General features: G+C 42.7%; 1 protein-coding gene across 17 annotated transcripts in view; it reads left to right on the forward strand.

Moving 5' to 3' along the window:
- Positions 1-15,697, forward strand: part of MAPT (microtubule associated protein tau) — a 117,328-nt gene that overhangs the window by 48,154 nt on the left and 53,477 nt on the right. For 3 of the 17 annotated variants that reach the window (XM_030541047.1, XM_030541060.1, XM_030541061.1), the window contains exon 1: positions 14,025-14,115. The exons of 2 other annotated variants lie outside the window; for them this stretch is intronic. In XM_030541047.1, coding sequence (XP_030396907.1) covers positions 14,085-14,115 — 31 coding nt within the window. In that variant the 5' untranslated portion in view covers positions 14,025-14,084. Of the gene's footprint in view, positions 1-10,519; positions 10,623-13,570; positions 13,673-13,752; positions 13,854-14,020; positions 14,116-15,265; positions 15,453-15,697 lie in introns of those variants that run through there. 12 more of the 17 variants (XM_030541046.1, XM_030541053.1, XM_030541055.1 and 9 more) reach the window with 10 other exon arrangements.

The raw sequence follows: 15,697 nt of genomic DNA on the forward strand, positions 1-15,697 counted from the left end.
AAACATCACGGAGGCAGGTTGGAAGGATTTTTTTTCTCACATTAACATTAATTTTTGTATGATGTACATAAGCTGTCCTAATGATAGAAATGTTCAGGGTAAATCTTTAGCGGGGGAGCTACGCATACTAATCCTAAACAGTGATTTGCATACTCTGGCATTCATAGAATCAGACCTCGGAGAGGAAGACACATTAGCTCATATAGAGCCTGATACTGCAGACTCATGCTTAACTTTTAGCATGTGACTGCTAGTCCCTTTGAAAACAAGAGTTCTACTCTCATGTTTAAACACCTGCCTAAGAGTTTGCAGGAGTGGAGTCTGTCTGTCTATCTAGGTTACTTGTACGGCCTCCCATCACAACAGCAGTCTGAGCAATTTGGTCTCTTTCTCTTCCCTGGTCTGTGCTGGATTGTTCCTTACAGGATATAAGGATATCAGTGTGTAAAGCAGTATTTTCAGGCGAGGCTGTCCCTAGCTATTCTGGAGCCCTGTGCAGCCCTCCTGTGTGTGTGGGGGGGGGGAGGAGGTGGAAGGGGGACCGGGTTGACTTGGGAGGCAGGGGGAACCACCCTCCAGCACTCACCGGTGCTGTGGCTGGGTTTGGGTCTGCACTTCCCGCTGCCCGTGAGTGCAGGCCTGGCCATGCTGCAGAGCTCAGGGGAGTAGGGGCGGGGAAGGGCGTGGCAGAGCAGGGGTGGGAGCCCCGGGGAAGAGCTGGAGCAGGGACTAGGCACTAGGAAATGTGATGCCCCAAATTTCCTGGTGCCCTGCACAGCTGCGTACTTTGCGTATGGGTAAGGACGGCCCTCCTTTCAGGTTTACAGTCAGGAGGGTACAAATATACACTGCGGTCTACATCTTTGTATTTTGAGGCAAGATTTCTTGTGGCATCAGGCAAAGCATTTGATTGTCATCTTGCTAGATCAGTGTGCTAGATTCATCGTGGTGTCACTCAAGTAGAAATACATTTAGGATAAATTTGACCCTCTGTTTAATTGCATCTGCTATACACTGTGCCTCAAACTTTTTTTTACTGGCAACCCCGTTCACGCAGTAAGCCTCTGAGTGCGACCCTCCTCCAATAAATTAAACACACTTTTAAATATATTTAACATCTTTATAAATGCTGGAGGCAAGCGGGGTTTGGGATGGAGGTTGACAGTGCATGACCCCCCCATGTAATAACCTCATGACCCCCTGAGGAGTCCTGACCCCCCGTTTGAGAACCCCTGTGCTATAATGGTGATTCTGCCATATGTGCTATTGGGTTTTGCCTGAGGTAGAGATTGGGTTATGAGAATAACCTGGCCGGGGATGTTGCAAGCAGCAGGTTGCCGTGTGTGCGTGTTTATGTACACATTACAAATTGAAGTACACTCTCAATGATCATTGCTTCCAAGTTAAAATCTCCTAGTGCAGTCCTTCATTCAAATCTTTTAAGGACACCTACAGACTGAGAATTAACGAAGGTCCAACTTATATCCGAAAGTTATTACTGCACTTTGACATCATAGAGTTGCTACAACATTCAGACAGTTAAGTCGTGGGAAGCCAAAATGTTCCCACGTCTAGTGTCAGCTGCAGGTTACCGGGTGGGAGTGATTTTGTTTTCTGATAACAAAAAAATGTTCGTGAGAATGCGTACGTAGTTGGGTGGAGGCACTGCTGAGTAACGAAACTCTCTCTGTGTTCCACTGCCAGTTCTGAGTTCAGGATTGCACTGGGGGAAATTATAGACCTACTTCATGTTCATTATTATGCAGCAGTATGAGGTAGACATTAAGGTTGGATGTGAAATGAATGTGAGTGAGAATCAATTCTGAGCTTGGTTTTTATACCAAGGTTCAGAAAATTGAAGAAATGCCGGATGTAAATACTATATGTAATATAGTGCTCAGATGTATATGTATATACTAGAATACTTAGGTGTAAATACTATATGTTGTGGCTGACACAAAGACTGTGCCATGTACTTCTGTGTAGTTAAATTTAAAACAGCTTTTGGGATTGCCAGCTTTTAACTGAGTATGCAAAATGTGGGTGAATTGTAAGATCTTGTCCTTCAACTTCAAATATTTTCAAAACTAGTGAAAATCCTTCTCCCATGGTTTGTGTACAAAGGGGAGCTTTTTCCTTACCTGTTAATATTCTTTCTCTGACTTTCTATAGCAGGCCAGAAGCTTCAGTAAAAAATTCTTCCAGGCAACAGGTGGAGCCAGAATGCTAAGACTTTGTCATACTCTCACATATGAGTCCAGCCGTCTCTCAGCCATCAGATGAATATTTCAAAAGCAGTATCAAAGAACTATTAAACTGACACTGCATTAGTGACTATCGCTGAATAACATTAGTGATAGTAGCAACCTGAGCATATAGCGACTCTGCATTAAAATTCGCAGTAGTAAAGTAGTTGCCCATATCTCATGGGGAGCGACACATTCATTCCACTGTTGCCTGCAAGGCACCTGTGCAAAGGCCACAACTGCAAGCCTGTTCTGTACAAATGTGGACAGAAGTAGCCAGTCTCCTCAAAAGGAGCATCCCTTCTTTCTGCTTGTGAAAAGCCAACTGAACAAACAGTGAACTTTAAAAGATTCCAATTCTTCCTTTTCTGCTGCCAAATAAGCCCTGTTGATCAGCTCCTTAATCTGGAGGCCCTTGAAAAACGTTTGGAGTTTTATATCAAATTGTTTATTTCATTCCCATTGTAACAATCACCATTAAAACTCTCGTATTAAACACACAGGAGAAGAAGAAAGAATAGTTAAAGCATTTGATACATAAGGCAAAGCTTTCATTTTAACAATTTTCCATATTCGTATTCCCTTTATTCCTGCTCATCAGTCTCCTAGATGGTGTTAAAGATGGTATTAAAGGTCCCCTCCCTTTTTTGGGGGGGAAGGGGAAGAGCCAGTTTTAGATGGTATTGGATTGTTGTTGAAGTGTAATCTTGTTCCCTTTAAAACAAGGCAGAACTTTAAAAACCCACACAAAGGGAGACTGAAATGGCAAAGATTAAAAAACAACAACACAGACTTCTGCCTTTGTTAATTACAACTAACTGCTGGGAAAGTACAGGCATAGTACATGGTCTTTATTAGCTACTCTGAGACCTGGCAAACTTTCCCAGCGGTTGGCTACAAGCATTGTTTGTAGTTTGCCTTTTTTTTTTTTTTTTTTTTTTTTTTTTTCCTATTTCAGCGGTGTTACAAAAGGTGGCTTTGTCTTGGCTGGTTAACCCAGACTCAGTTAGAAGGGAAAGAGAGAGAGATTGGTATGAGGTGAAATAAAGTCAGAGAAGGAAAATGACACCCTAGTTAGGCAGCAAAAGGGACCTGAGGTTCACACTGCAGGATGTTCAGGGTCCAGCTGAGTTTGATCAGGTGATGATGTCGTCCAGTTCCCTCTCCAATCTGATCTGATCAGGACAATAAACGCCCAACAGGTCGTAGCAGCCATGTTTATTAAGCACATTTCCAACTGAGCCCCTGAAAAGCTGGTGAGGACCTAGCCCCTTTGAAACTAACCACACTGAGCCTTTAACCAGTGACTTCAGTTACGGACACTTCCTTCTGTTTCTAGCGTTATCTCGATTTGTTGCTGTAGCAAATTTTTTTTTTAACGTTACTGGAAAGCTGGGAGATCCCTAATCCGTTCTCCTAGCTTAAATATAGCTAGCAGACCAGTCTTTCTATCTCCAGCTTTTGCCTATGTTAATAAACAGTTTTATTTTGTAGACCATGCTGGACTCTGTGATCTTTCAGATGCTTTTTACGCTATCGAATACAAACCTCTGCATGGAATTCCTCTTTCCCAGGACCTGACTCCCATGAGTTCTGGCTCTGCTGAAGCACGGCCCAGTACTTTACAATTAGTTGGCAGATCTCATGCTCTCTGTCTCATAGTTGAGGCGAGATTCTACACAATTCTGAAGGAGATGAAGGAATACTGTACTGTTTACTCATTTTCATATTTAATTCAATGAAAGCCTCTTTTTTTAAAAGAAGTATCTGGAGCTCCCTGTCTGCTGCAGTGGAGCACTGCAGAATCCAGCCCCTTATTGCAAAATTTAGGTCAAACCTGTGATGGAGCACAAAGGATTTTCACTTTGGTTTTTTAAAACTTGTAGACCTGGTGACAGCCCCATCACTAACCCTTCTAGTCAGAAAATACTCCCTTTCTCAAGGGCTCAGCCTACATTCAGAACCAAACACACTAAGAATAGCTGCATGTTTTTTTAACATAAATGCTGAAGTCAAGTAACATTTATTAATCTCTCCAGTCTTTTGACCTCAAGAAAAATATCTGCAAATAAATCCTTCTCCATTTTCTGACTGCAGTTCAAGCACTGGCACCTGGAATACTGTGTATCACCAAAAATGGCCTCAAAGTGAGCTTCCTGAGAATTATATGCCTTTGCTATAACAGGCATCATGAGCACTAGTCAAAACTGGAAGTAGTTTTGAAACCCAATTTGAATAGATTAGTCTTGAGGAATCTGTGAGTGTGACAGGTCTACAGGACCTGAACCCAGAAATTTACTTCTGACTGCACTAACGCAAACCTCCCTTTAAATCTTTGTAAAAAAATCTCCCTATTCTTTGTCTGTCTAAGTGCCCTCAGACAACCTGCCAACCTGAAACATATTCTCACCAGTAACTGCACACCACACCATAATAACTCTTGCTCAGGAACCAATCCATGCAACAAACCTCGATGCCAACTCTGCCCACATATCTACACCAGCGACACCATCACATGACCTAACCAGATCAGCCACACCATCACTGGTTCATTCACCTGCACATCCACCAATGTAATATACGCCATCATATGCCAGCAATGCCCCTCTGCTAGGTACATCGGCCAAACTGGACAGTCTCTACGGAAAAGGATAAATGGACACAAATCAGACGTTAGGAATGGCAATATACAAAAACCTGTAGGAGAGCACTTCAACCTCCCTGGCCACACCATAGCAGACCTTAAGGTGGCCATCCTGCAGCAAAAAAACTTCAGGACCAGACTTCAAAGAGAAACTGCTGAGCTTCAGTTCATCTGCAAATTTGACACCATCAGCTCAGGATTGAGCAAAGACTGTGAATGGCTTGCCAACTACAGAACCAGTTTCTCCTCTCTTGGTTTTCACACCTCAACTGCTAGAACAGGGCCTCATCCTCCCTGATTGAACTGACCTCGTTATCTCTAGCTTGCTTGCTAGCACACATATATATACCTGCCCCTGGATATTTCCATTACATGCATCTGAGGAAGTGGGTATTCACCCACGAAAGCTCATGCTCCAAAACGTCTGTTAGTCTATAAGGTGCCACAGGATTCTTTGCTGCTTTTACAGATCCAGACTAACACAGCTACCCTCTGATACTTGTCTAAGTGTTGTTTCTTGTGGTCATCACGTTGGCAAGAAGGGTGTCAGAACACAGAGCGCTTGCAATCAAATCACAGCGTTTCATTCCAGCTATGTTGTCCTGAGGATAGACCCAGCTTTCATGCTCCATTTAAATTCCACCGTTCACACATCATTCTTTGCAAATCCCAAATATCCGAAGAGGAGAATTTGGCATGTGCTAGATATGCAAAGAGCATTACAGATCTACATCAGAAGCACCACAACCTTTAGAGCAGTGGTTCCCAAACTTGTTCCACCGCTTGTGCAGGGAATGCCCCTGGCGGGCCGGGCCAGTTCGTTTACCTGCTGCGTCCGCAGGTTCGGCCGATGGCGGCTCCCAGTGGCCGTGGTTCGCTGCTCCAAGCCAATAGGGACTGCAGGAAGCGGTGTGGGCCAAGGGACATACTGGCCACCGCTTCCAGCAGCTCCCGTTGGCCTAGAACGGTGAACTGCGGCCACTGAGAGCCATGATTGGCCGAACCTGCAGACGCGACAGGTAAACAAACTGGCCTGGCCCACCAGGGGATTTCCCTGCACAAGCGACCAAACAAGTTTGGGAACCACTGCTTTAGAGGATCCTCCTCCTTACGTTAGTTCTTTGTCTTTTGGTAGCATCAGTACAGGGAAGATGATCAAAATTATCCATTTCTAGACAATGTATTTCAGAAACCTGCAAGACACAAAGCTGAATCACATTATCCCTGTTAAAAACATACTTCCTAAGTACATTTCCTAGGCTGAGTGATCATGTGCCTTCTGTGAAGAAATATGCGAAGCTGTTACTTTGATCATCAATGCACATGTTTACTGAATACCACCAGATCAATGTGCAATCCATAGGAGAAGAATGGACTGTGAATTATGGCTCAGGTTTGTAACTGGGCATTGGTAGATATTTAACTAATTTAGTAACATTGCGAAGACATGAAATGACAGCATGTTTAATTGCTCACCCTGTTAAGGAAGCATGGTCTAGTGGATGAAGCACTGGATTGGAATTCAGGAGACCTGGGTTCTTTTTCTGGCTTTGCCACTGGCTTGCTGGATGACCTTGGGCAAGTCACTTCACTGCCCTGTGCCTCTGCTTCCCAACCTGTAAAATGAGGATCTATTGATAAAAAGTGCCATATCAGAGCTAGGTTGTATTATTATTGTCCTAGTGCAAAGTATCTGAACTATTTGCCTGAAGTAATTTACAACAATTTCTCATTATCTAGAGAGCCCCATATATGGGGTCTTCTCTTATGTGGAGAGGGAAGGACTTTCAGGGGTGTAATGCTACATTTTCCAGTTTTGCAGTCAGTTTGACGTTGTGTGAGTCCACCTACTTTTGCTGTCTTGACCCATGGATTGTCAGTTGCGACTGAGTAAATTGAGTCCTGAAATAATCGCCATCCTGCTTGGAGGCAGCTCCTGAACCAAGTCTAAGCTGATTGGAAATGGCAAATTCTGTTTAGATAATTCTTGGAAACACTGACTACTTGGCACTTCATTGCCATCTAGACCTCAACTCTAATTTCTTCTATATCTGTTTAGCAGGTGCAGAGAGAAAGGACACCTCCTCAGTGGTTTGCAAGGCTACCTCTGAATTTCTGCCCACACTGCTGTGAAATGTATACTAGGCTTGTGGTTGTGTCCTTGGCAGAAGAGTGCGATATGCAGTAATTGAATGATAGGTCCATCCTCACCTCAGAGTTAAAATGATTAACTGCTTTGCGAAGCCCCAACTATCTTGCTCATGGGTGACCCTAAGATCAGAAATAGGTGCTCAGAGTGCGGCACTAAAGCCGGTTAGTGCAACCCAGCCAGCAAAACAAAACAATTGGTATTGCAAAGCGTGCAGCACTCCTGAGTGACCCTAAATTAACAAACCAAAACCTGTGTGTATTCATCCATGAAAGTTTTGCCTTCCATCCCCAAGGAAAACTAAGCTTCAAACGTGAGGGATTATTAAACAATAATAAGGAAGAAAAATGATTTTTTTAAAATGAAGAAAAACACCATGACAGTGTGTCTTTACAGCACTATTGGTTTTCATTTCCCATTTGAACATCTCTCCCTGCTCCTTTGAAATGAATTAATCTTTCTCTGAATCTTCATAGCTGTTCCAGTCCCTTGACAAGATAGATTACAAGGAGTATCAAGATACCTGTTCACTGCACTTTAGACAGTGCCTACAATTAATGAGGCAGTTGTTCATATTCACTTATCTGACAGTTCCTTGGAAACACGTTTCTGAAAAGTGTACAGAGGAGATGAAAAGGAAGTTGCTTGTGAATTATGAACAGTTTTTCAGGCTGACTTTAATTCATGACACTGCCATTTCAGTTTAATTTAATAATTCAGATAGGATTTCCGAGGGAATAGGTTCTATTTCTGTTTGATTGGTTTTCTGAAACTACTCTTATCCAGCTCATGCCGGTTTAATTTTCACTTTTGCATAACAAAATAGGATACATGTAGCATTCACTGATTAAAAACAGAGCATTAATTATTAGGGTGACCAGATGTCCTGTTTTTATAGGGACAGTCCTGATATTTGGGGCTTTTTCTTATATAGGCTCCTATTATACCCCACCCCCTGTCCCGATTTTTTTCAGTTCAATTCTGTAAAGTGTGGCAAGGAAAAGTCAGTCTGCTTTGCTGAATCAAGGGGTCTGCACTCCAAAGTACAGTGAGGAATCTGTGACTTCGTACAGCTGGCCATGATTTATGCATGATTTAACACTATGCAAATAACACTGCCTCAGTAAATGCGTCCAAGTGAATAACCATAATGCCCACTCACATCGGATATTGGCACTTGGCAGAGATAAGTTTAAAACAATCTATGGGAGTATAACATTTATTACTGAACGTTAGCGTACGTTGTGCAGCACCAAGGGTCAAGTTTTTATTTGGCCTGTTGGGAATGAAATATATTCTTTGTCAAAGATTAGAGGCGGCTTTAGTGTTGTTATAATGTAGGGATCGTTAATCTCCTGTCGATCAATGGTCCAAATTAAGTTTGAAGTGGTAACCAATCTTTCATGTCGTTCATTATATCTTACCAAATGGACATGATCTATTGTCCAGAAAAGCAGTTCTCTGTTTCTGTGTCTGAGGCTCACGAATGTGAGTATGGTAATAACATATATGTGTATAGTGAATCTGATCGATTAAATTTGATATGGCAATTGTTACCTGTCTCCATGAACTCTTGAAACATATGTGGTTACTGATTCGCCTGTCTTCTGCAGTGTAATTGTGATAGCCTTTTATTGCAAATAATTTCCTTCTCCCCAGAGTGAATGTAGCAGAGAAACGTCTATATTTCACTGTCTTTGTTTTAGTTTGAACTTAAAATCTTAGACTTGTGAAAATTTTAACTGGTAGTTTCCATCCAATTACTAGTTGTCCACATCCCTTGTTGGCAGCCTCAGTATACAGAGTTGGAGGGTTAAATGGACCATGCATGAAAATAGCCATTCATGGAGACTGAACTCCTTGTTCCCTTATTGTAAATGGGGAATCATCATCAAGTGGGTGTGTTCCTAGTAGGGTCCTGCAGGGATCAATTCTTGGTCCTACACTATTGAACAGTTTTATTAATGACCTGGAAGAAAACACAAAATCATCACTGGTTAAGTTTGGAGATGACACACAATTTAGGGGAATGGTAAATAATGAAGAAGGCAGGTCACTGTTTCAGAGTGCTCTGGATCTCTTGGTAAGATAGGTGCAAGCAAGCAATATGCACTTTAATATGGCTACATGTAAATGTACTAGGGTGACCAGATGTCCCGTTCTTATAGGGACAGTCCTGTTTTTTGGACTTTTTCTTACATAGATGCCTATTTCCCTCCCACTCCCTGTCCTGTTTTTTCACAGTTGCTATCTGGTCACCCTAAAATGTACACATCAAGGAACAAAGGATATAGGCCATGATGATTTGATTACAGTGTGTGAGTACCTACACAGAATATCAAGAGATAATCTAGTCCAACCCCCTGCTCAAAGCAGGACCAATCCCCAGTTAAATCATCTAACCAGCTTTTGCCCCATATCCCTAAATGGCCCCCTCCAGGGTTGAACTCACAACCCTGGGTTTAGCAGGCCAATAGTCAAACCACTGAGCTATCCCTCCCCTCATGCAGACCAGATATTTAATAACGGTCTCTTCAGTCTAACAGAGAAAGGTAGGCCATGATCCAGTGGTTGGAAGTTGAAACTAGACAAACTCAGACTGAAAATAAAGTGTAAATTTTTAACAGAGAGAGTAATTAACCATTGAAATAATTAACCGAGGCTGGTAGAGGATTTTCCATCACTGACAATTTTTAAACCAATGTTGGATGTTCTAAAAGCTCTGCTCTAGGAATTATTTTGGAGAAGTTCTGTGGCCTGTGTCATAGAGGAGGTCAGATTAGATGATCACAGTCGTCCCTTCTGGCTTTGGAATCTATGAATTTATTAATGCTATGTAGGTTTTTATACTGCACTCATCACCGTAGTATCTGAGTGCCTTCCAGTAATGCGCTGAGCAAGGTAACTAACATCTGTCACATTTGTTCACGACTGAGGCGCTGAGCAGGGTGGGAAAACGTGGCCTCCTGCTTCCCAGTCCGCACCTGCCCTGTACATGTAAAGAACTGATGTTAGTCTCTGGGGCCTTCGCTTAGCATGGTTGTCGGCACAGCGCTCTGCAATCAGGTTTTCATGCATGGCTATTTAATGCCATATTTGCTTATTATTGCCGTGTGTCTGTGTTTTAACTGATTGCTCAATTGAGACTATCCTGGTACTCTGTGGTAGGTAAAATATAATCATAGATAAATAGGGGCCAAATTGCCTGTCAGGTGAAAACTAGGATGATCATGAGCAAGGAGATGTTAAGTATTAAAAAATACCAACTCCTTGCAGTAATATGCCCAGGCTGACACTCAGGGAGATAAACATTCCCATATGTTGGATTATGACTGTTCTTACTTGGTAATCCTTCTCAAGGATTAGGGTTGGTTGCAGGGAGAAGGAGGCGAGAAAGGATTGTTATAGTGGCATCAGTCAGTGTTGCAGTAGTGAAGTGTCTGTGTTTATTGTAACCCCTATTTTCCTATTCATAGAATCAAAGATGTTACAGATGGAGAAGATTACAGGTCATTTTGTCCAGTGCAGGATGATCTTGGTAACAGAGTGCACCAGTTGGAAAATAAACCTGCATTTTCCAGAAGTGGGTAACTGGGTGTGTAGTGATAAAATAATGTGCTTTCACTTCCTGTAGCTTGCTCTGATATTACAAACACACATTGTCTCTCTTACCTCAGTGAGAACTATAATTTAGTGCAGCCTTAGGATAAGACATTATAGCCCAATCCTACCTGTGCTGATGCTTTTTCTCTACGTAAGGCAGATATGTGGGTTTACAGCTCATGAGTTTGTTCAGGGCCAAAGAGTCCAATTTATGATTTGCACGATCTGACACAAGACCCACAGTTGGGATGGTGCCCAGCGTGATACACTGGACCTGACAGCTGTTGTGGACTCATTTGGTGTTTAGTTTTATAATCACACCAGTTATTTTTCCAAAAGCTTCATTCCCTCATTTGCAGTTTGTTGCCATTTTTACAGCTATAACTTCCCAAATGCTCAAGTGTTTCCATTATAACTTCCTCTTTTCAGTCACTCATAACATTCCACAAATACAGCCTATTGGGCTGATCTGTTCTAGTCTGGATCTGTACCAGAGGGTAACTTTTTGGACAAGTTTCAGCAAAATAATTGGAGCTGGTGGTTGTGAATGAGGAATGTGGAAAGAATACGTAACTATTTTCATTTGAAAAGCTCTAGCACTGATGCATGAGAGTAGAAAATTTTATTGAGAAATGCCTTTGAATGGTTTCATCAAACCTGGATTTTGATTGGCAGAGCTGTGAGAGTCAAAAATGGCAGTTTGTGCATGCTCAGAAGTTTATTTAAAAAACACCAATTCTGTTATTTTTATAATCTGCTTCATTCCAAAAGAAGGTGGGTGGCATTGTGCACATGTGTGACGAATGTTGGCTTCATATGAAAATATTATATTTTAGTCGACCTTTGGGCATCATGTGGAATGCTGCCTCATTCAGTGTATATTGGTTTCTATCTCTAGATACTTATCTGCCCGCCTTAACTATGATATCTGAGAGTCTCATAATCTTTAATGTATTTATCCTCACTACACCCCTGTGAGGCTGGGTAGTGCTGTTATCCCCATTACACAGATGGGGGAACTGAGACACAGAGCGACTTAAGTGACATGCCCAAGGTCACACAGGCAGCCTGTGGCAGAGAAGGGAGTTGAGCCCATATCTCTCCAGACCCAGGCTCGTGCCCTACCCACTGGGCCATCCTCTCTCTCTGAGACTTATGCAGTTAAACTCTATGTAGTTAATGCAGAAATTTTTCCACGATGTTGAGAACGTTCTGACAGACAAATAAACTATCCCTACATATTGGGTTCTCCATGGTGCATTAATTTTCTTTTGAATCTCCCCTGGTTATCTTGATAGTAAGTTAATGACATAAAGCACAGTAGAAACTCCGAAGTCCTCTTTGGTTTGCAGACACAGCATCTTGAACTATAATCCCATGAGATCTCACAAATTAAGGAAGGTCAGGCCAGGTTCATAGTTGGATAGAAGACCCCAAAGTGTACTGGAAGTATTAGTAGTGCTTATTCCATAGATAGCACTCGAAACAATGCCCCAGCATGAAATTAGGGTGCATTTTGCTGCTGATGGTGCCACCTGTTTGATGACCCACAAAATCAGGTACCTGCTGACTTCTAGCCAGGATTTCCTGCCATTTTTCACAAGAGCTGGGATGTCGATCTTTATATCCTAGCCAAATTCCACCTTGGGTAATCGTGTTTTGCCTCCTTAAATTTCCTCTGCAGCTTGAATTGGCTGTGATAGCCTTCACTTCCTGTCCGGAACATCAGTGATGCTGGGTCCTTTTAAAGAACTGCTATATTCAAGAGGCCTTTCAGCGATGGATGTTTTGGTCCCTGTGTGCAGAATGGACATCGTGTTTTGGGCTTTTCCGGGAGAAGGGCACTGTATAAATATACGTTGTTGCTGCTCCTGCTGTTTTGGCTTTCAGCACTCAGTGCTCCTAGCTCTTTGTATGAGACAACTCTTCAATGAATTGTTTGGCGAGACTGGGCCAGGCTCAGCCAGAGAGATGCTATTCAAACACTTTAAAAAGAGTTTCTCCTAGTTACAACAGGGCTGAGTTTAACCCACAGTGCAGGGGAAGAGAACTTCATCACTCTCTCTGCAAAATCCTTTTAAATAAGCATTTCTCCGCCCTTCCCTACACTTTGACTGCTGATCTGTCTCCTTTGCCTTTACATATATCATGCTTCGGCTGCCACAAACTGCTGCCATTTAAACAAAGCAAACGGGGGAAGGTTTGTTTCTATCCATTCCAAAATCACTCTCATCTGATAGGCAGAGTGGGGCAGTCACCTGTCCTAGGCCAGTGACAGGTTTGAGTGTGGTTATCTTGTAACCTCTTTTTATTGTTGGGAAGGGGAGATTATCCAAGGCTCTTGTCTGGGAAGTTGTTTATGTACCAGTTCTTAGCCTTGTAATGTGAATGGCTAAGCTATTTAATGTGACTTTTTAGAAGTTTCTAAAATGTTACAACTCCCTTCTCCCTCGGAAATTTTAATTCCTGCCACTCAAAGAACCTGCTTTTATCAGCGGAGAGATACTGAAAATAATCATGTGTGTTTATAAAGCAGCAACAACTGAACAAAAACCCCTTCCTCAAATTTCAAAAATAACAGTTTGTACAAGTGGCATATATGGAATACATGGTGGGGTGTGTGTGTGTGGTGTGCAGTAGAGAGTTTATTGGCACTTTTGCAAATCACTCCAAATAATGCTTCAGCCGTTGTGGGTAATGCCCAGCCATCCCTAACTCAGAGCAATAAAACCTTCGAACCACAGCACCGTGCTGTTTTCCATATTAGCTATAACCGACCAGCTGCCTCTTCCCCCGAGAGGCAGATCCTAACTGTGAAGTACTCAGAGTTTTGACGAACCCTGAAATGTTGTCAAGGGTGGGATAGGCTGTTTGTTTAGATAAAGTGCCTGCTTGACAGGAGAGGATCTGTTGGAAACTGATAAGACCCTGAAGAACGTGCCTATCCGCTGCATAGGGGGTGCTGCCAAAGTTTAAATACTCAGAGACATCATTACCCTTACTATTCATTGTGGAAGCCTTTGGATCAAGGTAGGGCTGCTTTCACTTACTTTTCAAGAAACTTGACTCTCTTCTGTTAGCCAAGACGGAAACGGTATGGGGCGGCCTTACTTTTATGCTATTCTCTGTCATGGCTTGTGATACGTGAATGACTTCAGCACCATGTTTGCTTAAGGAATCGGTCCTGAAATGGGCCATTTGTTGACCAGAGGCAAGTAATTTTATTCAGTAAATTCCATTTAGTCATTGAGACGGTTACCTAATTTGAGAATGGCGCTGGAATTTCCCGGTTAGAATAAGATGCAGCTTGAACATAGAAGAGTTTGTCTGCTGCTTGTTTTGAACTGAAGGAATGGAAAGTCATGGTTACGTTGCAGAAGTTTGTAGGCATCAGAAGTCTGAGTGAGTGTGTGCACGCCGGAGTCGTCAGGGCTTACAGTTAATGAAGTGGAACAAACGAAATAGAGGGAGAGGTGGGTGAAATAATCCAGCAGAGATATGTAAAATGTATCTATAGTGCTGGTTGTTGCATTCCTTCCTCGTGTATATAATTGTACCAGTCTATGACCTTCATATTTTAAATTTTGCTGGAGAATCATAGTACTTAAAGATCATCCCGTAGCAGAGTGCTCTTCCCTGTTTCTTCACCGAATTGCCGTGTTTCTCTGTTCCATGTGGTGGTATTAATGGATATATTTTTCTCTGATGAGGTTCCAGATGGAAAGCCACGGGGACTGATTTCTACTGTTATGCACAGAATAGGTGCAGTATCTTCAGGCCTTGTGGAAGTGCAGGTTTCCCTGTGCTTTGTTTTCACTGAACAGTTCTCTGCAAGGAAGGCTGGCTTTTGTGACCAGCACACCTGTCCAGTGGGAACAGGGCTAAACCCACATTTGTTCTTGCTCTGGAGCACTTCCTCCCCTGTCCCCTGCTTTTTCTTGGCCTATGGACAATGGGAATAGGCTGTCCTTTCACACCCTACCATCTGGATTTTGGAAACAGAGGGAGGGTCACACTTTTCCGCCAGCCTTCACGACCGTGCCAAGTGTTCTTCTCCGCTTGACTGTGTGGGAGACGCTCCTTCCTTCTCACTAAGTGTGAGGCCAGTTCTACTATCTCAGTATTGCCACTCCCCCAGCATTTAAAAAATTATGTACCAGACCCCATAAAATCATGAGGTTTTAAAAAATGATTTGGGGCTTTATTTCTTGCCTTCTGGCGTTGGAGCCATGGAGTTCAAATTATGTTTTTCTCTGCGTCCGTTAGGTCTAGAGGCTTTATTTATTTTTTTTAAATAAAACCCTAAGATTCACAAGTAATCACATGATTCCAGCAGCTGGAGCTTTAAGATAAAACACCTAATAATAAAAGAAACTCTTCTTTCTCCACTGCTGAGAAGACAGTATCTCTTCTCTTCTCCCTAAAATGGACACCAAAGGAAAATCAATTTGTCTTTAAATTCTGATGTAAGTCTTTCCAACCACCCGAACTCAGAGATTCTCAAGCTGTTTCATGGTGTGAACCCTGTCATTTGAGGGGGTTGCTTATGAACACTTCCCCTCCCATTTGGGACTGCATAACATCTCTTTCCTCCTTACCTGGCAGGGAGCTAGGCTGGCTGCGCCTCCTCCTTTTCTGGTGACTTTGATAGACACCCAGTCTCTTTTAAGTATTGAGGAGTCTGGACACCTGTAAATGCCGTTGGAAGCCAGGTGGAGGAGCCAGCACCATGTGACCAGATATCTCTGCAGACCACCAGCAAGTGCTCTGTAGGCCAACCATGGACGAAATCTAGAAACTTTCTCTGCTGGTACTGATTCCTAGCTTGCGACTGCTGTTTTGCCATTACATCTTTGATACTAAATGTTGTATTATGAGTGGAGGATCTATGCTCACAGCAATGCTTTCCACAGAAAAAGCATACTAGCCCTCACTCCTGTCTGTCTGACTCCAGCCATGAAGCCTTACCATCCTGTGGGCACCCTAATCTGGAATTCTCAAGGGCTTGTTTATACAGGGATACTTAAGAAAATTAATCCAAACTGACTAAGGCTA

Source organism: Gopherus evgoodei, chromosome 23 (genome assembly GCF_007399415.2).
Source record: "Gopherus evgoodei ecotype Sinaloan lineage chromosome 23, rGopEvg1_v1.p, whole genome shotgun sequence".
NCBI lineage: Eukaryota > Metazoa > Chordata > Testudines > Testudinidae > Gopherus > Gopherus evgoodei.